This window comes from Oxyura jamaicensis, chromosome 8 (genome assembly GCF_011077185.1).
Source record: "Oxyura jamaicensis isolate SHBP4307 breed ruddy duck chromosome 8, BPBGC_Ojam_1.0, whole genome shotgun sequence".
NCBI lineage: Eukaryota > Metazoa > Chordata > Aves > Anseriformes > Anatidae > Oxyura > Oxyura jamaicensis.
In genome coordinates, this window is record NC_048900.1 from 17445886 (window position 1) to 17463536 (window position 17651).

The 17651-nt window shown below is 34.3% G+C and overlaps 1 protein-coding gene across 4 annotated transcripts in view; it reads right to left on the reverse strand.

Annotated features, from left to right (window-relative positions):
- Nucleotides 1-212: 212 nt before the first annotated feature.
- The window catches only part of PRKACB (protein kinase cAMP-activated catalytic subunit beta), a 67978-nt gene continuing 50539 nt past the window's right edge, over nucleotides 213-17651 (reverse strand). For all 4 annotated transcript variants that reach the window (XM_035333174.1, XM_035333173.1, XM_035333172.1 and 1 more), the window contains 9 exons: nucleotides 17260-17321; nucleotides 16192-16320; nucleotides 12745-12843; nucleotides 12044-12126; nucleotides 11350-11476; nucleotides 9111-9206; nucleotides 7721-7843; nucleotides 5579-5743; nucleotides 213-3661 (listed from right to left, as the gene is read on the reverse strand). In XM_035333174.1, the coding sequence (XP_035189065.1) occupies nucleotides 3536-3661; nucleotides 5579-5743; nucleotides 7721-7843; nucleotides 9111-9206; nucleotides 11350-11476; nucleotides 12044-12126; nucleotides 12745-12843; nucleotides 16192-16320; nucleotides 17260-17321 (1010 nt within the window). In that variant the 3' untranslated portion in view covers nucleotides 213-3535. The remainder of the gene's footprint in view (nucleotides 3662-5578; nucleotides 5744-7720; nucleotides 7844-9110; nucleotides 9207-11349; nucleotides 11477-12043; nucleotides 12127-12744; nucleotides 12844-16191; nucleotides 16321-17259; nucleotides 17322-17651) is intronic.

Here is a 17651-nt window from a genome sequence, read left to right on the forward strand (position 1 = left end):
AGAAAAAGTACAAAGGTCTTTAAAATGTAATATTGCATTTAGACTATGAAACCAAGAAAACCACAAAACCACAGTAAGTAGGCGCACAACAGCATAAGCAAAGAGTCGAAGCTCTGCTCACAAAGCAGGAAGAGGAAGAGCTGCGTTACAGACAGCAGGTATTGGAGCCTCTCAGAACAACACTTGCAGAAAAAGCCTCAAGACAGACAATGCCAAGACCATTAACAGTCTTTACTTCTATCAATTGTTTCACAGCACAATGAGACAGCACAAATTTGTACAGCGGGATCTGCAGACAATTTAAAAACAAGCAAAATTATCTTTTAATAAAAAGCATCAAGTCTGAATGTGAAAATATGAAGACAAACAATATTGCAGATAATCATCACCTTGCTTCCTTTTGATTGTCTAAGAAGTCCATCTCACTGACTTCTCATAGTGCCTTTAATCCACACCATGTTCTCCAAACATCCTAGTTAGTGTAAAGCTTAATGGGTCCCAACTAACACATGCAGTATGTTTCCTCACCTTTTCATCTTGCTTTCAAACCCTATTTGCAGTGTGTGGTGAGATGCAACAACTCATCATACAACATTTTGATTCACAAAGAAGCAGCATGGGTGTTGTACATAATTTAATTTGCACTTCTGTATATAAATGTTTACTATATTGCACACTATTGCAGCACTTAAAAACATCTAATTATTTGCAAAAATTAGTAAAATACTTTAAAGGATTTAAAAATAAGGGTTTTAATGCAACTGACAAGATAATAAAAAAGCAATTTACTTAATGAGATACAATCCTTTATGTTGGAAATGAAAGTTACATACAACTAGAGTACAATTAAAATATACCATATAGTTCAACACTTAATTCCTCAAATGTGTAAAATTAACAAGCTTCTACTGTCATAGATATACAATTTTTCCATATTGTGAAAAGGATTTTTCAAATTAAATACAGGTAACATAATATTCTGTAGTTATATTTTATGACTGTGTTTAAATGAGAGGGTTGTATAATACTCACATTGTCAAATGTACGCACTAATGCCTTGGAAATTGCACACTTCCCCTCCTTTTCCAAAATAGAATCTCATTTCCATACTGAAGTCTATTATGCCATATTGGAAAAGCATTTTACTTTCTAACAGGATTTTCATAAAATTAAAAAATAGCATAATATCATGGCATTAAGATGACTTTTCCACATATGCCCACGTAGAATTTAATCTGGATATCAGACAGACATGTCAGAACCAATTTCCTAGACTTTTGTCTTATTGTACACGCAAGATGAATGATTACAATATTTTACAAAACAGAAAAATCTCTGAATCTTATTAGAATTATGCAATGATTAAAAATTAAAATCATAACAGAATCAAATTGTGATCTCCAACATTTATTAAAATCTTTTAAAGTTCATAAACGACAACAAAGTTACTGTAGAATTTATCGCATACAGCTAGCATACAGCAGCATGTCCTTGGTCTAAATGAAATACAAAAGTTTTTTTTTTTTAACATTTTCATACAAAGGATTTCTTTAAATTTATTAATGTGACGATATATCTTTGTTACATAAAATTTGCTACAGCGAAGTATCTTATACTTTCCTTGCACATATGGGTGGACAAAGACTGCATTCAGTGTCAGCCTCCTAATGACGTTGTGCAAAAATGCTCAACAACCTAAACATACAGAATGTTTGATGGTACGTTTCATACTTTTTTGTAAAATGTCTACAAAGGCTTTTCTTAAAGGAGTTTCATACAGTTTAAAAGGAAGGAGTGTCAGTGCATCTGCACTGACATTCAAACAAATACAATGGCTATGTATCAATATAGCTCAGTTTTATTAAAAACAATTCATCCGTGTACGCATGTAAATTTATCATAAAATATGAGTTTAGTTTAAACTGTTTAGATGTGCTGTTTTAAGACAGGTCATTGAGATAGCCAGAATCAAGTGTACAAATAAAACTACTATGAGTAAGTTTAAAAGCAACCCTCAAAAAAGTGCTGAGCCACTGATTATTAACATTGAAATAAATGTGTAAAAGTGCCCAAAGCTAGCACATGGTAGCAATACCTTTTAAGTCAGTTGGTGAGAGTATACAAAACATAATTAAGCCCAAATATTTATACCTGTGTGACCATACATTCTGTCTGATTGAAAGAAAGTAGGTTAGAAATGAAGACACAACGCAACTAAAATAAACTCAGCTGTTGCAGTTTTTAAACTTTGTCTCTTTTCTTTGCGAATGAAGTGCTGTAATTAAAAAAGAAAATGATTGTAGCAGTACTCCATCCTCAGTTTACTAATATAGTATACCAGAATAAAAACTTGGCAATAACCTCTTATTCTTAACAGCTAACAAAAAAATAACCGTGTTCATCCAGCAATGCATCTAGAACATTATTTTGCATTTGCTAAACCATTTGCTTTTCATAAGCCAATGGCAGAGCACGTTTTCCTTTTTGCGTTGTTTTATTTATTTATTTTCTAAATGGATGCCTTTTTTAAAAAAAAATTCAAAAAAGGCATGAAACAAAGGATACTTTGGGAGCCCAAACATTGGCTTTAAAAAAAAAAAAAAATCAAAATGAGTCTACAATACTGACCAAAACTTCCTTTAAGAGTTTAGGGTTAAAGTTCTTAAAAAAGCCATTTCATACCGGCCAACTGAAATGCTGGTAAGTTGACTTGGTTAAACATGGTCCAAAATGCAGACCAGGTGGAATTACTCCCTCTCTTGAGACTGTAAGCTTTCCATGGTACAGTCTGGTTATGGCAATTTACCTACTGCCTAGGTGGGAAATAAAAAGGAAGGAGGCAGTGACGAAAACTGCAGGGATGTAGAAAACCAAGGCACGGGGTCTAGCTACTGTCCCCTACTTAAGCCATCCAATTGATTCTACTTAATTTTGGTCAGTCTCCAGGAAGAAATGTTTTTAAGTTAATTTAGCAGACATTTATATGGCGATAAATACTACCTTCAAAAATGCTAAAAATGTTGGCTAGGTTTAGTCTGAGCTACTAAAAAAAATATTATAAATTGTAGCATCAGACACTAGACAGACAAGAATTATTGGCTGGCACAGACTAGAAGCAACATTTATCTTTCACTTCAGTCTAAATCACACTAGCCGCAACACCTTCCATTTCACTCACACAAATAATACATTATTCAAAATTAAATGGAGCATTCTTGGGTAAAAAACTACTTCATTTTAAAGGGGGAAAATGAACAATACACAGAAACAAAGAACGACAGAAACCAAAGTTAAGTAGGAAAGTGGTCTATTATTCTGTGTTACTGCACAAACAGTGCTTGCTTAATTGTGCCTAGTTAGAAGGGTTGGTGCAAACTGCACACATGGAAGATGGCAATAAAGACCTCAGTCAGCTTTGTGGAATGAAGTAACTAGGTAACTGTTTTGACATATGATGGTCTCAGCTCCACCTCATCTATTAAGAGTGCAAAGATCCCAATGTGAGCCCTGATGTCATCTTGTCCTCTTACTCCTACTAAAAATCAGCAAATTCTTTTGCACATTTTTCTGTTAGAGACGCACGAATATCTTCTTCTTCATAGTCATCAAAGTTGCTGGTATCTCCGGGGCCTCTGCACTTTGGTATGAATGGAGCTTCTACCTGTATTTGTGAAGAAAAAAAAAAGCACACAAAATGTAATCACCAAAATACCTCTAGATTTAGCACTGTGATAACAGGCATAACAAGATTGCCATTACTTCTCAAATCCTGCCAAGAAAGCAGATAATACAGTGAACCAACTTAAAGTTAAGGCACACAAATAAAATCAGCCTAAGAATGTGCAGACCTAGATGTATGAATATAAGTTAACAAGCCCTAGTATCTCATTGACAACTGTGAATCAAATGTTAATTTCACTTCAGAACAAAGTTTAGTTCTCCCCCTCCTACTTCCAATCATATGTAACTTAATCCTCTTCTCTCACTGGAAAGTAAAAATCCTCCTGGTAAAGACAGCACATCCTGTCAAATGCACAGATATATTCAGGCTTGAGAAAATGGTTTTCTACAGCAGTACACTAGCAATGCCAACTTCTGCTTTAATATTACGGGGCCTGGGTGTCTCAAAACAGCATACCCAGGAATGAAATCTATTGCATTTAAAGCTGTCTTGTAAACAGGCATTAAGACAGCAGAGAGCAGAAAATTACAATTCTGCAACGGGGAATCTTTCCTTAAAACATCTATACTTAATACAAAGAACATCAGATGTGTTAATTGTACCCTCTCTTCTAGTAATTAATACATTAGCGAATACTATAACAACTGCACTGTCAGTTTGTGTAGCCAAACAACCAGTTTCTTTTTATAAACTATTGTTAGTATTTAGGTTTGGCCTTTAAAATACTTCTGTTAGAGCAGCAAGTTCAAGCCTGTACAGTCAAGACTGTTAGCATTTCAGTGATGGTAACCAGTTCCTTGAAGCGTTTGTATTGCTCAGCTCTAACCTTTTTACCAATATCTGAACACAAAATGATCTCTCCACATGATTCTTCTGGGACAGCACTAATGAAGTTATTTTAGTCTTTTCTGTTGTTTATTGGAAAAAAAAGAATTCAGAAGTTGCCCTTAAGAGAGTAAATAATTTCTTAGGAATCTGTTTTCAGTAACTCACTAATCTTCAGATATTCGACTTCGACTTTGCCACGGGCAGAGGGAGCTTTGGAGCTAATGGGTGACAGAGCCAGGCTGCATTGTGATCATCCCCATCCCTTTCCCCAGCTTCCTCTCCCAGCTCTGCTTCACTCTTCCAAGCAGGAGCTAATGTGCTCTGATTTGGCAATGGCTCCTCCTGCTCTGAAAACATTCCCAATTCTCTGTTTAACTTTCATTGTTTTGCAGGTCTGTAGTTCATAGTGCAGACTGAGCATGGACTTTTTAAAAGCCACATTACAATTCACATTGGTAAGTCAGGTTTAGAGAACCATTCTAAAAATGCCAGAAAACAGCATTTAGCAGGGTTCTTACCATTGCCACAGCTTACGAAAATGAAGTCAATTACAATGCAGCATCAGAATAAAAGGTTTCCTCAGTAGACACACACTACATCTGATCCTGACCCAATCACAGATAAAGCAAGAAAAAGGGAGAATGCCACTTCAGCAGAAAAAGCGGTACTCTAGGCTTTGGCTAATTTCTCCACACTGAAGCACAGTCTGACTGCTAAGAACTACTTGGAAAGGAAAACAGATTCCTCTCTGCTGTGGAGGAGTATTTATAGATGCCATTATAGCAGGGGTTAAATAAAAAGGCAGGAGATGGCTCACTCTGAGATATTCCAGAAATAGACTAGTGCACAACACAGGAGAACATGCACATACAAAGGTCCAGGATAAAATGCCAAAAAGAAACAATCATAAATCAATCAATCTTCAGCGTCTTTAATATTAAATGGTTTTCTCCTTTTCTCAGTTTAATTAAAATTCACAGATTTAGTAAGGCAAAATAAACAAAATAAATAGAAATTTGACTTAAACCCCTTTTAAATTCATAACAGTTTGATCAAGAAGCCTCTTACCTTTCTCTGATAAATGGCAATCCAATCTGTAGTTGCAAACCACTTGTGGTTCTTTATGTCATTTACACCATTCTTGAGATTTCCATATCGTTTGGTCAAATCTACCTGGAGTAAATTTCTTAGAAGATCCTTCAGGTCTGAACTGAAGTGTGATGGGAACCTTACCTAAAATAAACATCCACAACATTAATATACAAATTTGATTCTTCACTTCTGTGAGGTAAAATATTGTTCACACAAAAGGAAACACTGGTCCCATTTTCTAGTCTTTTTCTAAACACAAATAAAGTCTGAATACACGGAAAGAGATTATTGTTGTTGCACATGTGTATCTGTTTCACAGAGCTTTTACCAATAGCATTGCTTTGCCCATTTATCAGTTTTTGAAGTGAAAGTTTCTAGATTTGATTGAATTGGGGAAAATATTAGTTTAATATAATAATGATATAAAAACTAAATTTAAATTTTACTAACTGATATCACACCAACACAATCAGTTTTCAAGGTATTCTCACACCTTATGTACATATCATACACAATACATATATCCATTTAAATATGTATATACATGTGTGCACGCAGAGGAGGTATAGTATAGAATGGCATATATATACAGCTTATAAATATGTATATCTGCTCTGAAATAATTGAACATCCTATTTGAAAATTCAATCTGAAATTTTACGCTATACTGTAAACTGTTTCTGATAACTAACTAAACCAGCATCAAAAAATTTAGATAAATAATACAGCACTACTTGAAGATAGCACACAAATGAGTCACTTGCCAATACAATTCATTCTAACCTGGCTACAACATATTTGAAGATGAATCATAGGATGTAATTACATAGGGTTTTACTAGCAAAAGATCTGCTGACACCATTTGACATGGGAGAGAGAAGAAAGGGGAAAGGAACAGACAGAAATCTGTTTTTGTCAAACCACAGTTTCAGCATTTGACACGTTTATGTTCAGCCAATCAGTTATGATGTAAATGTGGAACACAAAATTATTTCGCATAAAAACATGCTGTGAAACCAAGAGGTCTGATAATCAAGGATACTGCTTGTTTACATATCAATATGGCTGTACTGTAATACATGAAAAATTAACAGGTTTTAATGAATTTATTACCTAGACACCTGAGAAGTAGGGAAATATAAACTCCAGTTTCTAAGTAGAGAACTAAGTGCATGACAGATTAAATGATTAACTTAAGATTATAAAGGAAATATACTGCAAGCTAAGAACTGAATGTTAGAGTTTCTGGAGTTCATGTCCAGTGCCATTTCCACAACCATTCATCCATGGACTCAACAAAAGATCAACAAAAAGACCAACAGTAAAAACAAAAGCAAAGTAGAAGAAAATTGATTTTTTTTTTTTTTTTTAAGAATAGAAGATAAATACATCTTTAAATAACATATCTTAGTGAATTCTCATACATTCAGGTGAAACAGCATTATCTTGATGTAGGAACAAGGAAGAGAAACACCATAACACATCATGTGAGCACAAAGAAACAGAGATAACACTGGCTGGCAGGGGAAACAACAGAATCATCACCTTATCATGCGTCCTGACACACTAAGAGATATTCATGAAGAATATGAGTGAAAAATTAGAAACTATTTTTAAAAATATACATAACAATCAAAGTAGAACATTAAACATATTTTGATCTACAAGACATTGTTGCTGCAGAAGTAAAGAAACCTACTATGAATTATGGAAAGTCTTTAGAGCTTATCAAAAGCTACAAGGATATTTCTGTAATAAAAATAGCTTGGCAAATTAAACATACAGGTAAGTAGCTGTTAATAGTTATTGGATCATTTTTATCCAAGCATAAAAGAATATTAAATTCACAGACATTGGGGTATTATAGCTTGCATTTTAAATGTGAAGGCAGGGAACTGTACAGGTACCAAACATGGATTTTTAAAGCTTTGATTTTATTATTACTGTAACCATGTCTGTACTTAAGAAATATTCATTACAAATTTGTACCATATTCTTTCCAAATTACTTAAAGTCTAGTAGCCAGTGAATTCTGCATCAACTCCACATAAAATCATGTTCTGCAAACACAGTGAGAAACAAACCATGCTTGCAAAAACATACAGAGTTTTCACTTACCTTGCCAGACACAATCTTTTCATAAATTTGAATTGGCTGATCTGCAAAGAATGGGGGATACCCAGCTGCCATTTCATAGATTAACACTCCTAATGCCCACCAGTCCACTGCCTTGTTGTAACCCTGGGTAAAACGAGAAATACCATCATAGCACCATTTGTAACATAGTTTAAGATTTTTTGTACATGTGGCTATGAAATATGAAGAAAGCAAATACATTTTTGTTTAATACAGAACTTACACCCTAATTCAAAACAAACTGAAGGTCTCATATTCCAACAGCAGTACAGTTGATGAAAGTGAAACATTTTGCACACATTGCTGTGCTGAATCTCAGTTATGCCTTTACACTGATGTGACAAGACTCGTTAAGTGACAAATGGGGACAACTCTTAAATTTTTATTTAGTAATTTTTAAAAATCAAAATAATCTTGGTACAGAATGACTGAAGCTCTTTTCAAAGCTTAGGAGGGATACTTCATTAAGTATAACAGTACTTCCTATTTTATACACCTTCATCTCTTGACTCGATTAACCACATATCAGAACATTCATTTTCATGTTTAGTAAACTAGCTGCCTACTACATCAGCTTAGAAGTTTAATAAGCTGTTAGAGACATTTATGAGTTGATCTTTAAAGCTTGAACACATAATCATTACCAACTTCTATTTGATATAAAAAAATACAGAAAACCCCACCAATCCAACCAATTTCATGCGTGTTTTTGAGATCTTTCACAAAGCTCAAGGGTGAGACTCATTTTTTTTCCTGAAAAAAACAACTACAGAGAATTTGTAGTAGAGACATTGCAATTTCCTCTGCTGCTTTAGCAAAAAAGCAGCCAAAAAAGCTGCAAATAACCAACATCTTCTCCTAAAGCAAAATAATTTTCTGTTTTCTTTTAAAGACCTGGAAAGGGTACTTAGTTAAAACATACAATAAATGCATAATTTAACATGATTATGAATAGCATAAGCAGTTCCATGAACTATAACGATTTTTCCTTGTACAGCTTTATTATAAATGAGATTTCTTCTATGTTCAAACACAATGTGAGTATTAGACTTCATGTATTTCTTTGTGCAAAACTAGTGTTTTTTCATGCTTGATTTCATGTATAGTATTTTAAATATGAAACACTGCAAGTATTTTTGAAATGACCACTGATTCATCCAACATGAAGTTCTTGTTACCTCTGGAGATCCTCTTATGGTCTGTTAACACTTACAGTACAACTTTGCATTTTGTGTACTTCACTAGGAGTTCACTTGTCAAGATTTGATTTTTGAGCTACCAGCAATTATTCACCCCTCAATAATTAGGTGACACCTTTTAACTACATCAAATGCATGGCTGGCAATTATTATTCATAGAACTGAAGAAGTACCTTGCTGAGAATTATTTCAGGTGCCAGATATTCTGGAGTCCCGCATAACGTCCAAGTTCTTCCTTTTACTCTTTTTGCAAAGCCAAAGTCCGTGACCTGGTAGCAGAATTTAAAATTAAGTATTTTTTGAAATATTCTGGAAAGCAATTTTATATATAGAAATAGTATGTGGCCTGAGATGCAAATTATCACATAGTTGGATATATCTTACATAGCAACTTCTCCTGATGCTTTTAGTTCAGATAAAATGTGTTTCTCATAATAAAATAAATAACTAATATAAAATAAGTATTCCCTCCCTTTAAAGAGCTTCCATTTAGAATATCAAATATAAGCAGGAACTACAACTTGATAATCTTCTATATGTACTGTGATTGTATTAATACTTTCTTCTTATACTTTTAATATCAGACTGTTTATACTGCTAAAAGTTTAAAGAATGTGAATAGGAACAAGATATTTATATTTTCCTTTAGTTGACAAACGAATCACAAAAAGGGTCAAGAGATCAGTGAGTTTTTAAAGTCAGAGGTTTTTAACTTCATATGTGTTATAGAGGCACATAAGTATTATAAAGATTACATGGAAGAACAGTGTGGGAATAAGATAACATAAGAGGTCTTCCAGTAGCTTTTGTTTCTGATATCTTTGAAAGCATCACCAATGCCCCTCTTATTTCTCTGAGGAGTTTGGGGGGAAATATAGCAGTAACTGTAGTTACAAATGACAAGTTCTTGTCCATTATAGATTCCTCATTCCACTTGTCATGTTTTCTGCAGTAAGTTCTCAGCAGTTTTCATGCTTTTTCATCATTCTGAGTTTTTTCCAGGACCATATTGTGGAATACATATGGAAACCAGCAGGTTACATGTGAAATTCTGGGATCCGTTTCAACCTATCAAGTCTGCGCTTGCTTAACAATCCATTTCTTTTGTTTCTTCCTTCTTGGTATCATTTTCAAATCATTCACTGGGAAAACATACTGTACCATAATGATAATCCATTGCTAATTATGCAATAGCCAGTGCCAATGTTGCTGATACACTAAGGTCACATAGACAGTTAAACAAGCTAAATGCCAAACTATCAAGGCAGCTTTTACTTTTTTTTTTTTTTTTTTTTTTTAGGAACAACAGCAGTCACACCTGCAGCTGAATGGAGAGGGCAACATGCTGACTAGACAGACTTGTTTCTGTCAGCAAATAATCATTTCTGTGTTTGTGAATGTGTGTCAGTCTATGTAAGAAAAATATATTGCAGGCATGGGACAAACAGAAATGGTTTTAAAATTAAAAAATGAAGAGTTTCTAAACAAAATTTAGTTGGAGCTGCGGCATGAACACAAAACTGCAGTATGAACACAAAACTCGCTCTCTGGTCAGAAGCAGAAACTAATGTACCTCACGTGGGAAGACTGACTGCTGGACCTATTACCATTTGTCGTTTGCCCACCACCATAAAAACATATTGTTGCATACAGAGAGTTGCCAGTTTTAATAATATAAACAAGACAAGATACGAATCCTTTCCGCTTCTCTCAATAAACATTTTTATTATGTATACTCCTGTTAGATTTTGCCATGCCTAAAGGTGACACAATGAGGAAAGAAGAGATTTCATAGTATAAGGACTGCAAGGCGGAGTGCCAGTTGCTGTATACCACCTTCCCATTTGTCTTTTTGATCATAAACAGAAGAACTAAAAGGAAGATGACAAGGTGCCAAGAAGCTATTGTAAAACCAAAGAAGTCATTTGCAGCACTGCAATTCTGATCTGATCTGCTGAGAAGGTTAGGATTCTCCAAGGGTGGGATTCATCTACCTGGAATTAAGTACTATACTGTAGATGTTGACATCTAACCTGGTCATCCTCAGCTACTTACATAGACAATGCAGAGAACAAGACATTTTAGGACACCTTTCTTCTTGTTCTAGGGCAGACGTAACATAGGTCAGATGAACAGAGCCATATAATCACCTCCTCCTCACCACAGTCCCCAAGGGAAATCTCAACTTGTTCAAGTGCAGACAGTGAAACTGTGTATACTTCATAGTCAGAAAAAAGTTCAATCCATTGATTTTACCTGTTATTAAGCAGTAGAGCATTTTAATGCCCCCTGAGTAAATGCTAACATGCCAAACATCTTTAGACCATTTATTCTAAACGCATTTGCTAGAATTAACTAACCCTTCACTGTGAAACAAGAGTCCACACCCTAAATACATGAGGGATATCATACCTGGATGTATCCTTGCTGATCAATTAAAAGATTTTCAGGCTTTAGATCTCTGTAGATGAGGTCTAATGAATGGAGGTACTCAAATGTTAGCACTATCTGAGCTGCATAAAACCGTGCATGTGGTTCACTGTGAAGAATTAAAAGAATATTAAGCAATCCAGTGCTATGAAACAAATTTATATATATAAAAAAAAGCACAGATAATTTAAGCATCTTTTAACTGGTTCTTTTACTGTGTAAGCCTTCCCCCCCAAAAAAAAGACAAAAAAAAACCAAAACCACCACAAAAACAAACCAGACCAAAACAGCAAACATTTTAGAATTGATATATCCATTCCCTAAATTTAATTTCTTAACTTTTGCATTTAAAATACACATGCAAAACCACACAACACAGAACTTAGAAAAACTTAGACTTTAATTTTCAACTTTTAGAAAATACGATCAATTTCAGTGACAATGTGCACATCAGTTCCAAAATTCTATTGTGCCTAGATCCTAAGTGCCTGCATTAACTAACTGAAAAATAATTATAAATTGTTCATCGCCTATTTTAGCATACTATCAGAGGAGAAAATTAAATGCACTTACCCCTTCATAACTTTTTCATTTATAGTAACAAATTTTATGAAACTCTTTTCCCAAATTAGCAGCATAAGCCTTTTAAAAGAAATAATTTCACTAAGACTCTTACCTAAACCTTCCAATTCTTCTTAGATGTGAGAACATTTCACCACCAGGAACATACTCCATTACCATGTATAAATTAGAATTGTCCTAAGGAAGCAAGTAAACACACACAAATATTTACCGGGCATGCTATTGTGTCTACAGTTTCCAGGCCCAGTGTATTTTATTAAAGAATGAAAAACTGTAGCCATCCAATGACCTTAATAAATCAAAAGTAACACAAATATGAATTCTTGAAAAAATACATAACCAGTGAGTTTCTGACACAGAATGGTACAGAAGTGACATGAAGGAGCAGAAGATAAGATGCCTACTACAAGATAAGACTTTGCACCCTTAGGAGTTCAGAATTGACAGCCTAGAGTATTCTTGTCTCCCATAGACCCATCACAAACCTCAAAACCATGAAGATGAAGAGATTATGTTTGTTCATTTTAAATGGTGTTTTTTTAAAAAAATATTTACAAGACACATATCATTATTATTTAGGAAAATATTCAATTTCTTTACAGACCAGCTAGGACATACTGTCTTAGAGTTAGAAGCTAATCTCAACATTCTTTGCTCCATTGTCAAAATTGTCAATAAACCTGCCTCAGGTATCAATCTCACACAAAAAAATCTGCAGAAAAATTACAATTTTTCCTAAAATTTGATCATGTACTTCCCTGAAACTCTAACAACTACTTTCAAAATAATGATTACCTTAAAAGAATACTCCAGTTTTACAAGGAAAGGAAAGTTCACCGCTTGTAATATTCTCTTTTCATTCAGTGTGTGTTCTATTTGCTTCAGTTTGACAACCTAGTAGAGAAAAAATAATCTTCAGTCTAATTATGACATTTCATAATTGCCGATAATTTTTATAGTGTAGCACAGCTACTTGAAAGCAAGCTCATAAATTTACAGATAGCCAAAAACCCTGGTTTTACTGTTACTGCACTTATTACTAGGTACAGCAACAGTAATAAGAATGGATTAAAAAAAATCTAACCATCCTAAAGAGTAATATTCATGCAATATTGTTTGCAGATAAATGGAGAAATAGTGTTTCTTACTACATGCTTAGTATAGGAATCAGAAAAGAAAACATCTCTCTATGTTTTCTTAATAATTGCTTGCTATTGTAAGAGATACTTCTGCAGCAAGATAACAGTTCAATAATTTCCATTAATTCTGGCTTAGCTAAGAAAGGCAGGAATACGTGATATTAAATATGAATTTTGTTATGTGTGAACAGGAGTAACCTAACTTATTTTATAGGGTTCACACATTAGTAAGGAGAAGACTAAGCAAAACACACATTCAACGTTTCTATTATTCTTATAAAGTTACTTCTGACAGACCAGACCTTTCAGGGGATTTTGCTTTTCTGCTTTATACCAAACTGCTCAGTGAAAGAATTAAAAACTAAAGCTATCTTCTTGGAATACATTACAATGTTAATATACTGACAAAGCAGTGAGCGGCACATTTCTGATCACTACTCTTTCTCAGGAATTAACAATTTGTTTTCTGGTGTTAAACCCCAAAATTGTGTAATTAATTCTTTCCATTTTACTTAATCCCTATTGCCCATTTTATCTGTATCTTATTTTGAGAATGGCATGATTCCCAATTTTTTATTTTTTTATTTTTTTTACATAGGAAACATGAAGAAAATGTACAAGACTGATCAAAACAAGCAAATCTAACTGCTATAAATAACAGAAAAGCATGATACACCAACTCTGACTGCGACTGAGTTTAAATTTAACTGTTCTTTAGATGCAAAAGGTAATAGCTACAAATAAAAAAGCTTTCTTGAAAGGAATTTTATTCAAAAGAAATTGCAAATTGAAAACAGATTTAATATTTGCAATCACAGATCTTTGTGGACCAAATCCAAATTTTGCACCGAGGCACAGGAACAAACTACAGCAGCAAAAAAAACCCACCCCAACAACAAAACAATGAATCAGCTCTTTTGTGGGAAGTGTTCCCTTTGTCCCTAAGAAACTATGGTATTGGAATTACTTTGGCCCTCAAAAATAGCAAGCTGAGGTTATAGTTTGATATTGTGAAGCGTTCAGCTTCTAGACAAGATTTTACCACCCTTCCTGCAACTTCCGCTTCTTAGATTGTGAAGGGCGATGGCAACAATATCACAGGCTGAAACTGCTGTTTAACACTTCATACTATCAAACTGGAGCTTCAGATAACAGAACTTTGCTCACATTTAAACTCTGGCTAAGGGCATGTCCAACGAGAGCTTCCTGTAGATCAAATGATAGCCACCAACAGAAGATTCTCCCATAACTTGTTTGTGGCTGAGCTTTTGTTAACAAAATGTTATTTCCAAAAGCAGTTGTGTGATGAAATGAAGCAAGCAATGTTGCTTTGCTAAATCAAGGCAGGCAAATAAAGGAGTAACTCTACACACAAAACAAATGGCTAGATCTGTGTACACTACTTTTGCTTTTTGTTTCCTGTCTATAGGAACCAGATATAAGATTGGATAAAAAAAGGGACATCGAATTGGCCCATCCATTATGCAATAAGGTTTAATATCTTCCTTTATGTTGCTTCCTCTATGATGAAAAACTAGTGAATTCTACAAAGAATTTACTTACTGAAATTATTAGACATTTTTGAAAAGAAATATAACTGCGTATTTGATATAGGAACTATTGACAGGAAGCCAACACCAAAGAATAGCTCTCACAATTAAATAAACAAAGTAAACTCTTTCCTCAAATGACAGAGTTCCTAGCGATTTTCCTTGTTTATAAAACAGCAGCTGGACTTTCTGTGGTCTCCTACAGTCAAACAGAGCTGCAAAGCAACCACCCCAGAACCAGGAAGCAAGCAGAGACCGATTGCTCAGGTGTATTTGCTCTATGGCTAAAGACCCCAAGGACAAGCTGACTGGGCCTGAGAGGCAACGCTTCCTCAGGCCACACTTGGTTAATGTGCTTTGAGAATTAGAAGAGAGTTAAACGCTGTGATCAGGCTCCTTAGCAAAAGTGCTTCCCAGTTCAAAAGCAGCGGGCTGCTACCCAGCCAGGCCACGGACAGCCCTGCAGCAGGACACCAAATCACATGTAAAGAATACTGGAATTGCAACTCACAGAAAATGGTTTGCTTGTGCCTCTGCCATGGTACCATTGCATAAAATTACTTGAGAACGTGATAAAGCTTGAGTGCAAGAGTCCACATTGTAGCAGTGCTGACTTTTCATTTTGTCATTTTCTTATTTTTAAATTCTCTTTGCTAGATTAAGGTGTTCTTAATATGACTTTTTAATTTGTTATATAACAGCAAAAGTATGTATGGTGCCTTATAAAGTAATAAAAGTTCTTATATTGAGGATCATAGAATCCAAGTTCTAAATAACATACTTCTGTAAAACTTGTCAAACCATTACAAATTAACTATATTGATAATTTGCTTAAGAATACCATTTAATATTACAGAATTCTATTTTATTTAAAAGACTTTATCAAATGACGCTGCTTAATCTCTAAGAATAACAAACTTAATATTAGACGAGTAAAAATACAGATTCGGAGTACGGAATTTAAGTTTTCAACACAATTTTTATTGTATGACAGCTGTTTTAAGATTACTGATTACTGTTCTATCTATGCAGGTAATATAGATGCAACTGGAATATTACATAATTATGCATACAAAAAGTAATTTGGATCCTATGGCATCAATAAAGGAAAACTAATGATTCAAACAATTTGTTAAATTATATTTCATAAATGAAAATTTTGAGAATTCCTAGTCTTCCAGAATTCCTTAGCTACCACCCAGAACTCTAAAATATTTTTTTTTACCGTTTCAATACAGTACTGCATTTGCTATTGCCAAAGAGTATGTAGACCACCTTACTAAAGATAGGCAAAGAATCACATTTATTAGTACCTTTAACACTACTAAGTCTCTTTAGCCTGCCACTAGCGTTAAGGGATGTTGTAAGAATTCTACACATTCCCAAAAACAAAACCGCTGGCTAAAAAGGTCAGTCAGCTGCTTAAAGTATCACCAGTATCCAAATGCAGTAAGCAAAAGCACAAATAATTGCAATGCAGTTTAGTCACAGTTACCAGACCTTTGTCTACTTCAAACTCTTGTACTGCAAAAGACACTAAAAATTACACCAACCTTCTGTTTGTCCAGTATCTTCATAGCATAATACTGTTCTGTGGCTTTATGTTTCACCATCATAACTCTCCCGAATGATCCTGTTCCTAGAGTTTTTTGCCTCTCAAAATCATCTAGGCCAGCGGTATTCTACATATACAAGGATATAACGGTATTATTTACAATTTAATACCCAGAGACAATTTTAATTATATGAAATAATTTATGAAAGACAACTGAGTAAAATTAAATTTATCAAAGACAGCAAGCTATCGGCAACTTAGAGTTATGTCATGCCTGACAAATTTGAATAAGAGATTTTATATTGCACTCATTGAAACAAAGAATCTTAATTGAATTGTGTCAACTTTTCTATAACTTGTCCATACAGATGACATAAGCTTAGCAAGAAGAACTTAGCTGTAAACAAATCATGTACTTAGTAATCAGATAAATCCCCCATGCTCCACAAGCAAGAACATAAGAGCCTGCAAAATTCTAGAACAAAGCTCTTGACAAAGTGCTACAGAGAGTTGTCTGGAGACAATATCAGATATTCATTTATAGCATTTGAGATGCTGCTTCAATAAACAAATGACCTCCCTTTTCCACTCTCCCCATCCCTCCCCTCCAAGAAAAAGCCCACCTCTTCAACTTTTAGAAGATTTCTCTTGAGCTCCTTAAGCTGTCCCCAAGGTCTATGCAGCATACTCTTTCTTAATAGCATGGGATAATAATTACCAAGGCAAATTCCATGTAATACATCCGTGTAATGTTTAGTGTTATAAAAGCCAGCTAAAATATGATCACAGATTTTGAATTTTGTCATGCTGATTGCAAACAATTTTCTGCAAGAGAAAGTGGCTATTCAGCATGACCATTTCATCAGCTCATACCTCGAGAAGACCTGAGTGTCTCCGCTGATGAACGTCAATGAGAAAACTGACTTTCAAAATGGAAACTCTTTTGAAAATTGCATTAAACTTTCTTCAGTTTTCTGTACTGTTCATTACAAACTGACAACACACTTAAAACACACTATGAAAAAATGCAATAAAGAAAATTATTCAGTTCTTAAATGATTGGTACCTGAGGGGGGCTTTCCCATTTTCTTAAAAAGTCTTCTTTGGCTTTGGCTAGGAACTCTTTCACTGAAAACACACACACACAAAATTAATTAATGTGAGTCATCATGGATGTGATAGAGACACTTTGTTAACAAAATATGTGATCTTCATTACCAACTTTATTCTTCAGTTCATAAGGTACTATATTTACCTTTATGAAAGCGAGCACCAATGTCTCAAATTTATACAATTATCTCCATGGGATCTGTAAGCTTTCTGGAGTAACTACACAACTCTACACACGTTACTTAAACTACACCAGCTCTAATAAATCACAACACTGTATACGCAAGCAGGCTTTAAGGTGATGCAAAACTTTCTTAATTTGACCAGGGAAGAAAAGAAAACAAAAAC